General features: G+C 45.7%; 1 protein-coding gene across 3 annotated transcripts in view; it reads left to right on the top strand.

Moving 5' to 3' along the window:
• The window catches only part of Hmox2 (heme oxygenase 2), a 36,279-nt gene extending 21,410 nt beyond the window's left edge, over positions 1 to 14,869 (top strand). For 2 of the 3 annotated variants that reach the window (XM_004652227.3, XM_045161673.1), the window contains exons 2-6: positions 10,809 to 10,930; positions 12,407 to 12,524; positions 13,343 to 13,834; positions 14,388 to 14,514; positions 14,597 to 14,869. In XM_004652227.3, the coding sequence (XP_004652284.1) occupies positions 10,845 to 10,930; positions 12,407 to 12,524; positions 13,343 to 13,834; positions 14,388 to 14,514; positions 14,597 to 14,724 (951 nt within the window). In that variant the 5' untranslated portion in view covers positions 10,809 to 10,844 and the 3' untranslated portion in view covers positions 14,725 to 14,869. Of the gene's footprint in view, positions 1 to 10,075; positions 10,130 to 10,808; positions 10,931 to 12,406; positions 12,525 to 13,342; positions 13,835 to 14,387; positions 14,515 to 14,596 lie in introns of those variants that run through there. The other variant, XM_045161674.1, reaches the window with a different exon arrangement.
• Positions 14,870 to 16,191: the final 1,322 nt, after the last annotated feature.

Raw genomic sequence — 16,191 nt, 5'->3', positions numbered from 1 at the left:
TGGTAAAGTGTGGGAGCCCAAGCTTAAGCTGGAAAATAAACGCTCTTTGCTGTTGCATATGTGATCAGCTCCCTGGTGGTCTTTGGGGATTTCGTGATCTGGGCATAACAGTTTAAACACTCCATATGCACTTGATTTTTGAAACCAGATCTTCTATTTCTCTGTAGTAACTATGGCAGTGGGTGCTATAGAGATATGCACACCCTATTGTGACCTCCCCTTGGTGTGGGGATGCCTTTGAGCCCCTTCATCATCCATGTCCATCAAGGTCTGCTAGGTCTGGTTACTGCTCTCCAGGTACCAAGTGTTGTGATGTGCCATCATCCCCTTTGGACCAGCCTGAGCTGCTCTGTTAGTTAACAAAAAGTAGATGTAACCAAGGAACATTTATGTGCGGTTGTCCTGTAACCTGAGTGAGCCAAGGTAAGTGCTTTAGGAACAGCAGCAGCTGTGAGTCTTTAAGTGGAAACTTAAGCATTGTTTCTCAGATTAATAGGGTAAAGCCAGTCATGGTAGGACACGACTTCAATCCCAGCACTCAGGAAGCAGAGGTGGGAGGATCACTATGAGTTCCAGGCCACTCTGGGACTACAGAGTGAGTTCTAGGTCAGCCGGTGCTAGATTCAAAAATAACAATAATAAGAAGTAGTAGTAATAAGGTGATGCTTACTTTTCATACTGAAACAACAAACCTCATGCCATAGTTTAATTGTTGCACTGTGGAAATAAATGCAGTGTAGCCTCAGTTTCTATGTCTTTGGTGATACCACACTAATCTTACATGCATGAGCCAGTGAGGATTATTTATTGGGGACATAGGAAGAAACCTTGTATTCAGAATGGCTCAGGTTTATCTCCATCTTGACAACACTCTGAGTGAGCTTAGTCACAATCCTTTTTCTTGTTGTTGTTTTGAAGTAGGGTCTCACTCTTGGCCAGGGTGACCTGGATTTAATTATGTGGTCTTGAGCTGGCCTTGAACTCATGGTGATCCTCCTATCTCTGCCTCCTGAGTGCTGGGATTAAAGGTATGCGCCACCATGCCCTGGCTCAGTGCCTTTTTTTTTTTTTTTGCTAATTTTTTTTCATTTATTTATTTATTTATTTATTTATTTGAGAGCAACAGAGAGAGAAAGAGGCAGACAGAGAGAGAGAGAGAGAGCACCAGGGCTTCCAGCCACTGCAAACGAACTCCAGATGCGTGCGCCTCCTTGTGCATATGGCTAACGTGGGTCCTGGAGAATCAAGCCTTGAACTGGGGTCCTTAGGCTTCACAGGCAAGTGCCTTAGCCGCTAAGCCATCTCTTTGGCCGGAGACGCTGAATCTACAGGTGACTGTGTTTGTGTCCGAGTGTAAGAAAATCATTCCAAGCTTTTGTAAAGTTGGAAGAACTTTGTGGTTATCTAGGTAAGATTCAAAGTTTCTTCAGCATTTACAGTGTTTGAAGCAGTCTTTTTAGAAAAGCTAGTACTAAGCTTTGCTCTTCTTAAAATTAAACAGATATGAATATAACTCGGTAGTATTTGCCACAGTACCCACATAAAATGTTGGGTATACTTTTGATTGTCTTCAAATTAACTAAGCCGTCTGTGGGAAAAAAAATGTTGGGTATGTTTGTCATCCCAACACTGGGGAGGAGGAGACAGGTAGGTAGATCACTAGGGCTCACTAGCCCACCAGTGGAGCCCAACTGGTAAGCTCCAGGCCAATGAGACCCTGTCTTTTATATTTACTTATTTACTTATGAGAGAGTGTGAGAATTGGTGTGTCAAAGCCTCCATCCATTGCATTCGAACTCCAGATGCATGCACCATCTTGTCCTCATGTGTGACCTTGTACATGCATCACGTTGTGCAGAGAGACCCTTTCTTTTAAAAGGTGGGCAAGGGGCTGGAGAGATGGCTTATTGGTTAAGGTGCTTGCCTGCAAAGTATCTGGAGTTCGTTTGCAGTGGATAGAGGTCCTGGTGCGCCCATCCTCCCCTCTGTCTCTTCATTTAAATAAATATATATAATTATATATTTATGTATTTATATATTATATAAGATATACACACACATACATACATACATATATATGTATATATATATGGTGAGCAGGGCTGGGAAGATTTGTCAGTGGTTAAATACTTGTTTGGAAAGACTGCCAGTTCCCAAGACACCCATGTAAGTTAGACCCAAAAAGTGGTGTTCTTTTGCAGTAGGAAGAAGCCCTGACATGCTTGTACGTACACATACACACACACACACACACACACAGATTGAGAGAGAGAGAGAGAGAAAACAATTTTTAGGGCCAGGCGTGGTGGCACACTCCTTTAATCCCAGCACTCGGGAGGCAAAGGTAGGAGGATTGCAGTGTGTTCGAGGTCAGCCTGGACCAGAGTGAGACCCTACCTCAAAAAAAAAAAAAAAAGTTTTTAAAGGTGGGTCAAGTTTCTGAGGATGATACCCATGGTTTTCCTCTGGGTTGTGCATGTGTGCACATACATGTATGAATGCATATATGCACATACACATGTAAAAGAATTAAAAAGTTAAAAAAGCCAGGTGTGTTGGTACTTGCTATATATAATCTAGGCGCTCATGAGGTTGATTGAGGTGGACCACTTATTTGAGTTCTAGGTCCACCTGTGCTAGAATGAGGCGTTACCTCATAAACAAAATAAAACAACTGTAAAACAGTAGTCCTGCTCAAATCATTTTACAATCCAGCCAGGGCACAACCCACATGTCCTATGTATTTTATGGTATCAGTCTTTCTCTTTTTAGCCTAGACCCTGTTCATATCATACACTGTGAAGCGATAGTCCAGAAATAGGAGGAGAGTCTTTTGTTTTGTTTTGTTTTGTTTTGTTTTGTTTTGAGAGAGAGCAGCAGCAGAGAGAGAGTGTGTATGTGTGTGGGGGAGGGGGGGTACCGGAACTTCCCGCCACTGCAAATACACTCCAGATACATGTATTACTTTGTGCATCTGGCTTTATGTGGGTACTGGTGAGTTGAACCTGGGTTGTCAAGCTTTCCAAGCAAGCCCCTTTAAGGAAGATGAGTCTTCTGTTGGTTTTATTTGTTGTAGCAAGGCTTTGTCAGCCCTCCCTCCCTCCCTCTCCCTCTTCCCCAGAGCTTTACCCATTCTCTGTGCTATTAAATCAATTCCAGACCCTTCTATTAGCTCTATTCAGGGTTCCATCTTGGTATCTATTTTGACTGCTTTCACATTTGTATTTGTACATGTTAGAGATGAGCACAGAACAGGCTGGTTGCACAAGAATTCCTGGACTGGCTGAGCTGATACCAGTGAGAGGCTAGTGCCTTTAGATTGCTTTGTTGTTGTTTTTTCCTTGAGACAGGGTCTTACAGTGTTCCTCGGGCTGCTTTAAACTTGTGATTTTCCCATTTCAGCCTCCTGTGTCTGAAACTAAAGACAGGCATACCCTACCACAACCACAGTTTGTTTTTTTTTTTTTTTTTTTTGACAACTTCCATGATTATAAACAATATCCCATGGTAATTCCCTCCTTCCCCCCAACCTTCCCCCTTTGAAACTCCAGTCTCCATCATATCTCTTCCCCCTCTCAATCAGTCCCTCTTTTATTTTTTTTTTAATTTTTATTTATTTGCAAGCGCAGAGAGAGGAGAGACAGAGAAGAGAGACAGACAGGAGAGAATGGGCACACCAGGGCCTATAGACACTACATATGAACTCCAGGCACATGTGCCCCTTGTGCATCTGGCTCACGTGGGTCCTGGGGAATTGAACCTGGTTCCTTTGGCTTTGTAGGCAACCACTAAGCCATCTCTCCAGCTCTCTTTCTTTTATTTTGATGACATGATCTTTTTCTTCTATTATGATGGTCTTTTATAGATAGTGTCAGGCACTGTGAGGTCATGGATATCCAGGCCATTTTGTGTCTGGAGGAGCACGTTGTAAAGAGCCCTACCCTTCCTTTGGCTCTTACATTCTTTCTACCACCTCTTCCACAATGGACTCTGAGCCTTGGAAGGTGTGATAGAGATATTTCAGTGCTGAGCACTCCTCTATCACTTCTCAGCACCATGGTACCGTCCTTCTTTTTTTTTTTTTTGTTTATTTATTTATTTATTTATTTATTTATTTATTTATTTATTTATTTGAGAGTGATAGCCACAGAGAGAAAGACAGATAGAAGGAGAGAGAGAGAATGGGCGAGCCAGGGCTTCCAGCCACTGCAAATGAACTCCAGACGCGTGCGCCCCCTTGTGCATCTGGCTAACATGGGACCTGGGGAACCGGGGTCCTTAGGCTTCACAGGCAAGCACTTAACTGCTAAGCCATCTCTCCAGCCCCCATGGTGCCTTCTTGAGAGTCATCCCAAGGTCACTGCCATCTGAGAAAAGAAGGTTCTCTAACCAAAAGAGAGAATAGCATTAATATATGGATATGAACATTAAGAGAAGTGCTTACTGGGCAGTTTGGTGAGCATAGTATACACTTTTAGCCAGACAGCAGCATATGTTACACCCCTAGGGCTCATGACTACCCCTGTTGTAGGTTTTCAGTATCAGGGATGTATTCCCTCCCATGGAGCAGGCCTCCAGTCAAATTAGAGGGCGGTTGTTTTCCCCCATAACAGACATGCCATTATTGCACCCGTTGGCTCACTTGGCCTGGCTTGCCAAATTTAAGGCTTGCAGAGTCCACTGTTGAGTATCTTCACTGGTGACTTCTCTCTCTCCCATGGAACTGCACACAGCATGGCTTTTCCCAGCTTTGTGTCAGCTGGTCTACATGGAGGAGGTTTTCAGCTCAGTTCCAGCAGGATTTCTCAGTGACCTTGCAGCCCAAGTATGTGGAGTCTTCAGTAATAGGATCTTACCATCTATTCCTGGTGGGAAACCAAGGGCCTCAGTAATGGCATCAGGGACCTCCCTGGCCAGCAACTCACTGGAAGGTATCCCATCCCTAGCACTGAAAATTTTCTAGTAACAATCTGTGGCTTCTGGGTGTTCCATTGTCCAAAAAAATAGGTTTCTATATGACTTAGTTATATATCCTCTTAGATTTTGATTAGCCCTCCCTCCACCTTTCTTTTACTCAGTCTCTTTCCCCTGACCTTACTTAGGCCTTTTCACCCCCGTTAATCTGTTCTTCTACTTAATATATACAATACCATCCTATTAAATCACACCCTCCCTTTCTATTCCCTTTATATTTCTTTTCTAGCTTACTGGCCTCTGCTACTGAGTTTTATTCCTGCTCACACAGAAGTTTAGGATCCACATATGAGAGAGACTATGCAACCTTTGGCTTTCTGGCCCCTGGGTTACCTCATTGTTTTTTTTAACCCCCAATGCTAGGGGTGGGTCCTAGAACCTCAAATATGCTTACTTAGAAAATGCCTTTCCACTGGGCTACCCTCTAGCCCTCTTTCCTTCTTGTTTCTTACTCAGATGTATAAGGCTGTTTAAGAAATCTGACAGTAGTGTTTTTTGTCCCTGGAGCCACTATTTTTGCAGGATTTCCTGTCTGATCTTGCTGTTATCAAGAGGTAGACGTCATCCATTGAATGAACTGTGAGATTGGATTTCCACAGCAATAAGAATGGTAAAAGGGGCAAGGCTTGTGTATAAGATTTTCTGAGGACTGACTGCCAGAGTTCAGAGACCAAAGGCCATTTATTCTGGAAACTCAGAAGTTAGTTGACTAGATAATATGGTTTTCTGGGGTGCTGAGGGTCCCCTGTTATCAAATGCCTTGCTGGGTTATTGCTGATTCAGCTGTCTGCCACCTCCAGCATCTAGCTAAGTCAGCATTGACTGGAACCTGCAGTGTGGACATTCTAGCCTGTGGTAGTCACATATCTCACCTTGGAAATTACACTTCTTCACACTGCCTCATCTTCTGTTTCTTTCTCTTTTTTTAACTCTTTCTTTAACAATGTTTATAGAACTCTTTTTTTTTTTAAATTTTTTTGTTTATATTTATTTGAGAGCCACAGACAGACAAGGAAAGAGAGAATGGGCACATCAGGGCCTCTAGCCACTGCAAACAAACTCCAGATGCATGTGCCACCTTGTGCAGCTGGCTTATGTGGGTACTGGGGAATCGAGCCTTGAACTGGGGTCCTTAGACTTCACAGGCAAGTGCTTAACCACTGAGCCATCTCTCCAGCCCCTCTGTTTTTTAAAATGTATGTATTTTATTTTTGTGGGTATTCATATGAATGTAGCTGCACGAGATGCCATAGTACACCTATGGAGGTCAGAGAACAACTTTCAGGTTTTGGCAGGGTCCCATTGTTGTTTGTCTACAACTGGCAAAGCTTGCTTCAGCCCCTTAGTGAGAGGAAACATCTCTAGGCAGCTTCCTATTAGCTCTGTGCAACCTCCCATTCCTGTCTCTTCTATATTATTTCTTTGATCTGCAAGCCCTCTCCCTGAACCCTGAGTCCTTTCTGTTATTGAGGGTCCTTCTCTAGGAAGCATCTGCATTCCATTCTCCCCACTTGATGACCACTGCTTTCACATTGCTCTGAATTATTCTTGTGTATCAGATAGTTCATTAGCATTGTGTAGAAAAGCCTGCTTTTAGCTGGGTGTGGTGGCATACACCTTTAATCCCAGCACTTGGGAGGCAGAGGTAGGAGGAGCACCATGAGTTTGAGGCCACCCTGGGACTACATAGTGAATTCCAGGTTGTTCCACTCTCCAGATCCTACATAAGCGAGGTGCACAAAGGTGAGGCAAGCACAAGGTCACACATGCCCAGTAGGCGGCACAATAGTCTAGACTTTGATTGCACTGGCTGAGGCCCTAGTGTGCAAATTCTCTCACTCGCTCGCTCACTTTCTTAAGAAGAAAGAGAAAGAAAGAAGAGAGAGAAATGATAGAGAAAGAAAGAAAAAGAAAAGTCAAGTCTGCTTTGGAGTCAAGAGAAGGTTCTGGCTGCTGGTAGACTACATGGGCCCTCAGGTTTTCCAGCTCAACCTCTGATAAAGTGACTGACAGCCATGCTGGCCGGTCTGCCTAGTCAGCACTCAGGTTATCTTCAGGGAAGGTGTGGCAGCATGATTTGGTTATTTCATTACCAGGATGTGTAAGGCGAAGACAAACCAAATACTTTTCACAGTTTCACTCTACCTACGTCGTCTTTGGTAACACTAGAGTGCTGAGTGAGGTCTTGGGGAACACACAGCAGGGATCACATACAAAGGAGGCTTGGTGTTTATAAGCCTGTGGCAGGTCATATGAGGTGTCATAGTGTTTTTTTTAAAATATTTTTTGTTGTTCATTTATTTATTTATTTATTTGAGAGCGACAGACACAGGGAGAAAGACAGATAGAGGGAGAGAGAGAGAATGGGCGCGCCAGGGCTTCCAGCCTCTGCAAACGAACTCCAGACGCTTGTGCCCCCTTGTGCATCTGGCTAACGTGGGACCTGGGGAACCGAGCCTTGAACCGGGGTCCTTAGGCTTCACAGGCAAGCGCTTAACCGCTAAGCCATCTCTCCAGCCCATAGTGTTTACCATAGGTAGGTACAAGCTTCTTGAACTTTGCATATCAAATTCTTATTGAATAGATACCAAAAATAGATTGGCAGATGTATTTTAATAACAGAAGAGGCTATTAGTTTTAGAGTGAATTTTTCCACCATTGGTTTTATTTCCAGGTGTAACAAAGTTTTGTTTTTAAGACATTTTCAAATGACAGTTTTAAAGTAGTGAGCATGTGCATCATTGGCTTCCAAAGAGGCAGAAGCAGCTGGAATTGACACTTGGCACGTGCTTTATTTCATGTTCTGTAGGAGGACCACCTCTTTCTCTTCAAAATCTTAACCCCAGCCGCACAGGTGGGGTGTTCTCTAGGAGGCAGTGCCTGAGCTTTTCTCTGGGGAAGGGGCCAGAGTGAATGTTTGGGGGATGGGAGAGAAGCAGGGAAAGGAAATGAAAGTGTGAGTGGGTGTCATATTGGGTCAGAAATTCACTGTCACCTTCCCTTATATCTAGCAGTGACAGGTGTTGCATGTTGTTTATTCACGACTGCAGTGTGCATGCACTTTTTTCCTCCACGTGTTCTAAACTCACACTAAAGGATTCATCAAATCGCATTCAGATAGCTCAGGATTGTACTTCTTTTGCTGTTTACCCCGTGCTCTTGGGTTCTGTAGTATTTCTAGAATTATGATAGTGTTGCACTGTAGTCTATCAGATAGAGCTATATGTATGGAAAATTTTGATCACTTTTTTAAGAGATGTATCCCGTTTGCAAGGCACAATAACGTTGCATCTTATAGAATTATAGGCAATGAACCTAACAGTAAACTGTATTTACTAAATCATTCTCATACTCTGCTCATTAGAATTTGGAAAAAGTCTAGCATATCCAGTAGTTTCAGGGACTTCATTTTAACTTTAAAAGTTCTGATATATTTAATTTATACATTTTGGACTGACATAATAGGATTTTGGACAACTATAAGAAATGCTTTGTTAATGTGTGTGTTCTTATGTAAAATACATGACTTCTCCTGTGTATATTTTTAAAAATTAAAGAAATGCACATTTAAAAAGTGAAAAAAGAGAGAGAGAAGGTTCTGTCTTGTCCTCTGCTATTTATGTTTTGAGCATTGTCAGATGTCACTAAACAGTCAAAATGCAAGTACAAGACCTAGTATGATGGTGCACACCTGTAATCCCAAAAGGCAAGAGGATTCCCACAGGTTTGAGGCTAGCTTGGGCTACAGCATGAGACCTTGTTTCCAAAATGTTTCCCCTCACACACACACAAAAGGATCTACTGTGCTGAGCACAATGCGTGCACATGCATGCACACACATACCCCCACCCACCCATCATGGCCCCAAAGATAAACAGGTTGTAGTAGGTCCCTGGAGGCGCAAGCCAGGGGCTGCTGTACCATACATGAATCCGTGGGATGAAACAGTGCAGGTCTAGCTCAAGGGCCATTTCTTTAGCTCCTCCCCTTGATGCCTGTTTTTGAATGGATATGCAGACTAGGCTCAGCAGACAGGGAGAAAGCTAAGGTTTCTGCTTTCTTCAGCCCAATCTGGCCTGGCTCCAGCGTTAGCAGTTCTGTCTTGTGACACTATTGGTTGGTGCTGTTGTATAAATTGGTTCCTCTGGAAAGTTCTCTAAGCAAGCTGTCCCTTACAAATACCTCCAGGGATAGAGAATGAGCTTGTGTTGTGGGACTATATTTCCCTGGCTGACAAAGGCTCAGCCCTTGCAGCAGGTGATGGGACTTGATTGGCTATCGGATTATTTTGGGCAGCCCAGCTGTGTCTTGAGTAGGCTGGGGACAGTTTGTTTGCTAGGTGACTCATTTAGAGCTGACACAGGCTTGTTGGGCTCCTTGTGAGTTACTCTGCAGTACAGTGGAGCCACTAGGCAAAGCCTGGCCTAACTAAATGCCAACCAGCAGTGCTCCTCTCCTTTTTTTTGTGGGGGAGGGGTTTCAAGGTAGGGTCTCACTCTAGTTCAGGCTGACCTGGAATTAACTCTCTATTCTCAGGGTGGCCTCGAACTCACAGCGATCCTCCTACCTCTGCCACCTGAGTAGATTAAAGGTGTGCGCCACCACACCCGGCTTCTCTTCTTTCTGCACAAGACTTTCCGTGCCAAGAGGTAGAGTGCCTATGTGGTGAATAGAAGCTTTGGGTTGCTTACTAAGCTGTGCTTTTGATTGATTTTACTCTAGCCCAGGCTGACTTGAAACTCACTCTGTAGTTCTAGTCTGGCCTCAAATTTATGGTGGTCATCCTACCTCTGCCTCTCAAGTGCTGGGATTAAAGGTGTGTGCCCACCATGCCTGGCTTATTTTGATTTATTTATTTATGAAGAGAGGGAGGAAAAGAGAAAGAATATGAATGGGTTTGTCAGGGCCTCTAACCACTGCAAATGAGCTCCAGATGCATGCACCACTTTATGCATCTGGCTTTATGTGGGTAATGGGGAATTGGACTCTGGCTATTAGGCTTTGCAAGCAAGCTCAGCCATCTCTCCAGTCCTTTGATTTTTTTTGTTTGCTTTCTGTTTTTCAGGTAGGGTCTGGCTCTAGTCCAGGCTGAATCATGTAGTCTTGGGCTGGCCTCAAACTCCTACCTCTGATTCCCCAAGTGCTGGAATTAAAGGTGCGAGCCATCACCCAGCTTTTTTTCTTTTTATATAGTTTTCCTTTTTTTTTTTTTTTTGGTAGCTTATTTGGGTATAATTACAGATGGTAAAATAATTGTAAGAATAGTACAAAGAACTTTTGTATATTTGCTGTCTTGCTTCCACTGCATGTAGATGCATGTCCACACATACTTCTGAAGTATTGACCGGAAGTTGCAGGCCGCATAGCCATTTACTTCTGCAGTGTGTTTCCTAAGAACAAATTCAACATCAGTGTGGTACTGTTATCGCAATGTCTAGATTCAGGGCTGGAGGGATGGCTTAGCTGTTAAGGCATTTGCCTGCAAAGCCAAAGGACCCAGGTTCGATTCCCCAGGATCCACGCTAGCCAGATGCACAAGGGGGCGCACCATCTAGAGTTCGTTTGCAGTGCCTGGAGGCCTTGGCCTGCCCATTCATTCTCTCTCCCTCTTTGTCTGTTAAATAAATAAATAAAAATAAAAGAAAAATCAATGTCTAGATTCAGATTTGCCTATATTCTGGGATGGTCCTAGTAAGGGCAGAGATGGGTGTGGATTTATTGTGATGGAACAAACTTGGAGTGCAGGGGCAGCTCAAAGGAGAGCAGAATGGACAGTCACTTGGGTAAGTGACTACTAAAAGGTGCTAAATCTCCAGCTGTTTGTGTCTCCACAGGACAAGAGTGAGGGCAGCAAGAACCACGTGGCAACAATGTCAGCAGAAGTGGAGACCTCTGAGGGGGTAGACGAGTCAGAGAAAAAGAACTCCGTGGTCCTAGAAAAGGAAAACTTTACCAAGTGAGTGATGGGGGCAGGCTGTGTTTCCTCAGGAAGGCACAGCAGTTGCCCAATGCAGCTGGTTTAGTCTGCTGATGAGCCTGGAAACCGGTGGTGCCTCCGGTACTACAGGCCCCATCCAGCTTCCTGGGCTGCGCTCTGCCTTTTAGTTTACTATTATCTGCCCTTATGGGAGGAGGCAGGACAGGTGCTGCTGATAGGGTTGGTTTCAAGGTAATCATTGCTCTTTTCAAGTGGTTTTTCACTGGTCTGGCTCTGTCCAGTGTTGTACTCCCCTCCATAAGTGGAACCTGAGCTTTACCTTAGAGCAGGCCCTTCCCAGACTCAAATTACTGACTGGGGTCTGCTCAACATTACTTGCCTCTCATTAGAGCTCTGTCATTGGCTAATTTATTTTATATCTTTTTTGTTGTTTTTTGAGGTAGGGTTTTACCCTAGCCCAGGCTGACTTGGAAGTCACTGAAATCCTCCTACCTCAGCCTCCTGAATGCTGGGACTAAAGGTGTGCACCATGATACCTGGCTTTAGATTTTTCTAATAGATTGACTGTATGTACACACACAAGCCCTGCCCAGTGCCATCATCCTAAGGATTCTAGTTTTCTATCTTGTACATCTATCAGTGAATCTTACCCTGTGTGGTTTTAAGAAGTACAAAACTAAGACCCTTGTCGCTGTCTCAAGTTATCTCCTCATCCTCTCACACATAGCCACATAGAGTTTTTGTTGTTTTTCCTCTCGAGGTAAGTGTAGTCTCAGGCTGGCCCCAACTTTAAAATGATCCTCCTACCTCATCAGGCTCCCTGGCGTGCACCGCCCTGCCCAGCCACATGTGGTCCTGTTGGACTACAGCTACCGTGGGCGCAGGGCAGCAGGGGGATCCAGGCAGTCCTCTCTGGGTTGGATTAGAGATGTGTCTCTTTAGCCACTAGGTGGCCACAGAAGCAAAGCCTCATTTATTTGGGTGTCTTCCAACTAATGTGGACACATGTACTCAGATACTCTTTACTTTTATTATTATTATTTTGTACTCTTTTATTTATTTGAGAGCGACAAAGAAAGAGGCAGAGAGAGAGAGAGAGAGAGAGAGAGAGAGGGCTCGCCAGGGCCTCCAGCCACTGTAAACAACTCCAGACATGCGCCCCCTTGTGCATCTGGCTAACATGGGTCCTGGGGAATTGAGCCTCAAACCAGGGTCCTTAGGCTTCACAGGCAAGTGCTTAGCCACTAAGCCACCTCTCCAGCCCCTCAGATATTCTTGAAGAAGCCACAGTCCTTCATATGTCCCTTGAGTCTTTGTGGCAGACGGTCATAGCTGCTTGCCCTGTGCTCCCTAAGAAGGCCCAGCTGTTACAGTAGGTTGAAGTGTTTGAGCAGACACTACCTCCAATCCAGCAAGTCAGAACTGTCTTTTGCCCTGTAGTCCTTTCTGGGGAGCTAGAAAGGACTAACTCACACACAAAACCCATCTCCACAGAATGGCAGACCTCTCTGAGCTCCTGAAGGAAGGGACCAAGGAAGCACATGACCGAGCAGAAAATACTCAGTTTGTCAAGGACTTCTTGAAAGGCAACATTAAGAAGGAGCTATTTAAGGTTTGTGCCCTCAGTCAGATAAGGTTGGTTTCCAGAACTTTCATATGGGTGGGACAGTCTTAGTTCTCTGAAGAAGTTGTGGAGAAGCTGAGCCCTTTCGCCAGTTTTTTTTTCCTTTGTTTTTCTAACATAGGGTCTCACTCTAGCCCAGGCTGGTGCTGAACTCACAGCAACCCTACCTCTGCTTCCCGAGTGTTAGGAGTGCTTAACCTAAAGGCATGCCCTACCACCTCTAGTACCAATTTTCATTTTGGAGACAGGGCCAGGCTATATAGCTGGCCTCCAATCCTTGCCTTAGCTCCCAGAGTGCTTGGGATTACAGGCGTGTTCTACCATATCCAGTCACAGGCTCCTCACCCCACCCGCCCTTGCTGTGGCTCTTGTGGCCTAAAGGAAATAACAGTGACATAAAACATTACTGTTCAGAAAATTTTACGATGTTTTTTTTTTTTTTTAATTTTATTTGAGAAAGAGGCAGAGAAAGAGAGAGAATGGGTGTGCCAGGGCCCCCAACCACTGCAAACTCCAGATGCATGTGCCATCTGGCTTACATGAGTCCTAGGGAATCAAACTGAGATCCTTTGGCTTTGCAGGCAAATACCTTAACCGCTAAGCCATCTCTCCAGCCCCCACGTTATTTCTTTAAAGTATTGAAGTTTCCCATATATGTTATGTAATTCGCTATAGAAAAATTGGTGTCAGGTTGGGTTATTGGGACTGGACAGGTTTGAGCTTTTGTCTCCAGCTGCTCCAATATGGTGGTTTCTGGAGTTGTTGGCCTGGCCTGTGGGTTTCCCAGTCTCCCATCACCCCCACAGCTGGCCACTACTGCACTTTACTTCACATACTCCGCCCTTGAGGAGGAAATGGACCGCAACAAGGACCACCCAGCCTTTGCTCCCTTGTACTTCCCTGTGGAGCTACACCGGAAGGAGGCACTGACCAAGGACATGGAGTATTTCTTTGGTGAAAACTGGGAGGAGCAGGTGAAGTGCTCCGAGGCTGCCCAGAAGTACGTGGAACGGATCCATTACATAGGGCAGAATGAGCCAGAGCTGCTGGTCGCCCATGCTTACACTCGCTACATGGGGGACCTCTCAGGGGGCCAGGTGCTGAAGAAGGTAGCCCAGCGGGCACTGAAACTCCCCAGTACTGGAGAAGGGACCCAGTTCTACCTATTTGAAAATGTGGACAATGCCCAGCAGTTCAAGCAGTTGTATCGGGCCAGGATGAACGCCTTGGATCTGAACCTGAAGACCAAAGAGAGGATTGTGGAGGAGGCCAATAAGGCCTTTGAATTCAACATGCAGGTACCTGATACTGACCCATGGACCCAGCTATGCTGGGCACCTAGGCTGCACAGGGAACGTTTGGCAGTGAGAGCAAATCCAGTTTCCTTGGGGAGGGCATTGCTGGCATGAGGACAGCACACCCTAGAGAGAGAGGTGAGGCAATTGGTCAGAGGGCTTGGGCCAGTGGATGGCGTCCACTGTGGAAGCCTGGCCTGAGGCATGTGGCATGATCGGAGCAGGGTAAAGGCCTGCGTGCAGAGGAGTCAGAGATGAGCTGTCTCACTCTGTCTCCACAGGATGTTGGGAATTGGTGGATGGGTCATTTTCTCCTTTTGTAGCAAGGACTGGCATGAAAAGTACTGCTTGGTAAATTCAGTAGAGCCACTGTTCCAAGGAGTGAAAAGAGTAACTGTACAGGTAGCCTTTAGATGGGGCCAAGTGTGCCAGAGGCTGCTTCTGTCCCGAGATGGAGGTCCACACCAGCAGCAGTGCTGTGGGAGTGGGGGACAGGATCGGTTCTGAAAGCAGACTGCAGAGCTCAAGGATGGATCAGTTCGTTTCTGCTCCTCAGATATTCAGTGAACTGGACCAGGCTGGTTCCATGCTGGCCAGAGAAACCTTGGAGGATGGGCTCCCCATTCATGACGGGAAGGGAGATGTGCGCAAATGCCCCTTTTATGCTGCTCAGCAAGACAAAGGTAGGCTGTAAGTCCTGAGCTCCGCTTCTGGGCTCTGTCAGTGCTCCCACTGATGCCATGTCTCCTGTTGTACTGCACACAGGTTCGCTGGAGGGCAGCAGCTGCCCCTTCCGGACAGCCATGGCTGTGCTGAGGAAGCCCAGCCTCCAGTTCATTCTGGCCGCAAGTGTGGCTCTGTTTGCTGGACTCATAGCCTGGTACTACATGTGAAGGACCTGTCATGTCGTGCATCTTCCCCAACTCCCAAGTGATCCTGTTCCTCTTCCATCTCTGCTCCTGACTAAACTACCACCTCAGGTGACTTTTTTTAATGCTGGGTTTGACAAAAGCAACCAATAAAAGCTAGACACTAGTGCCTCTGCCTGACAGTGTCTTACTCTGTGGGCCAGACATAGTCAGTCACCCTAGTAGCATGGTGGCCCTTGGCCTCTGGCCCAGCTCCTTTCCAGGGCTTGTGCTCCTCTGAGCTTTAGGTGCTTTCCCTCCATTCTTCGCTTTGGGGTCGTCATTGCCCTCCTTTATGTGAGCTGCTAGTACTCCAGACACTGGGAAGGGGGCATTGCCAGGTGGTGCTCAATTTTCTGGGCCTCTTTGGGGTTCTCTGGGCCCAAGCCAGGCTTTCCTGTCTGTCATAGAGGTCCTCAGAACTTTCTCATCAGGACTCCCCAAGAAGTCTGTTAGCTCAGCTGTCCCCTCTGGCTGGTGTAAAAGTAGACTCTCCACATTTCCTCTTTACTGGCATAGGGTGGATTGAGCCACCACCTGGATCTCAATGGGAAGGAGTGTCACAGGAGCAAGGGCATCTTGTATACCAATGGCGTCCCTTTTGATAATGCCCCCCAGCTCCATCCTGCCCTCTTGCGCTACTCTTCACTCCTGGCCTCCCCCAGCACCTTGTCTGCACTGACCACATCACAAACATCTTCAGTGTGCACTTCGCCCTGTAGTTTTCCCAACTCAAAAGTGCTTTGGAAGTTTCTACTTAAGAGTACATATTTGGAGCTGGAGAGATGGCCTAGCGGTTAAGGTGCTTTCCTGTGAAGCCTAAGGAACCCAGGTTCAATTCTCCAGGTCCCATGTAAGCCAGATGCACATGGTGGCATAGGCATCTGGAGTTCCTTTGCAGCGGCACTCTGTCTCTAATAAATAAATCAGAAAAAAAAATTTGGCCAGGTAGGTGGCACTTGGGAGGCAGAGGTAGGAGGATCATCATGAGTTCAAGGCCACTTTCGTACTACATAGTGAATTCCAGGTCACCCTGGGCTACCCTGCCTCAAGAAAAAAAATAAAGATAAAGTACATATTTGTATTTAAACAATTCAGGGTCTAAAATAAAAGTGTGAAGTACTTTATTAGTAGGAATCTATTACCTATAAAAATTTTATTTGAAAAAGGGTAAAATAAGAAACTTAACTGGAGGCTGAGCCCACCACCATCACAGTTCAGATGCTCAGACTGAATCATTAACCTTCATTCCATAAGCCTCATCCCAGTAGCTCCCTCTTCACTTAAGAAGCCCAAGCTGGGGATAGGGCTCTAGCTTGCAGCTATGACAGGCTGGGTTCCAGAGTAGTATTTAGATGGCTGGAAACAAAGGGTGCTGCAACCAGCCCTGGCCAATCACAGCTGGGTTCCCCCAGGGCAGGATAATTGACGTGAATGTGTTCCCAGGCTCAG

Source organism: Jaculus jaculus, chromosome 11, assembly GCF_020740685.1.
Source record: "Jaculus jaculus isolate mJacJac1 chromosome 11, mJacJac1.mat.Y.cur, whole genome shotgun sequence".
NCBI classification, from domain to species: Eukaryota; Metazoa; Chordata; class Mammalia; order Rodentia; family Dipodidae; genus Jaculus; species Jaculus jaculus.
Note: the sequence above shows the minus strand (reverse complement) of the source record. Positions and strands in the feature narration are given on the sequence as shown.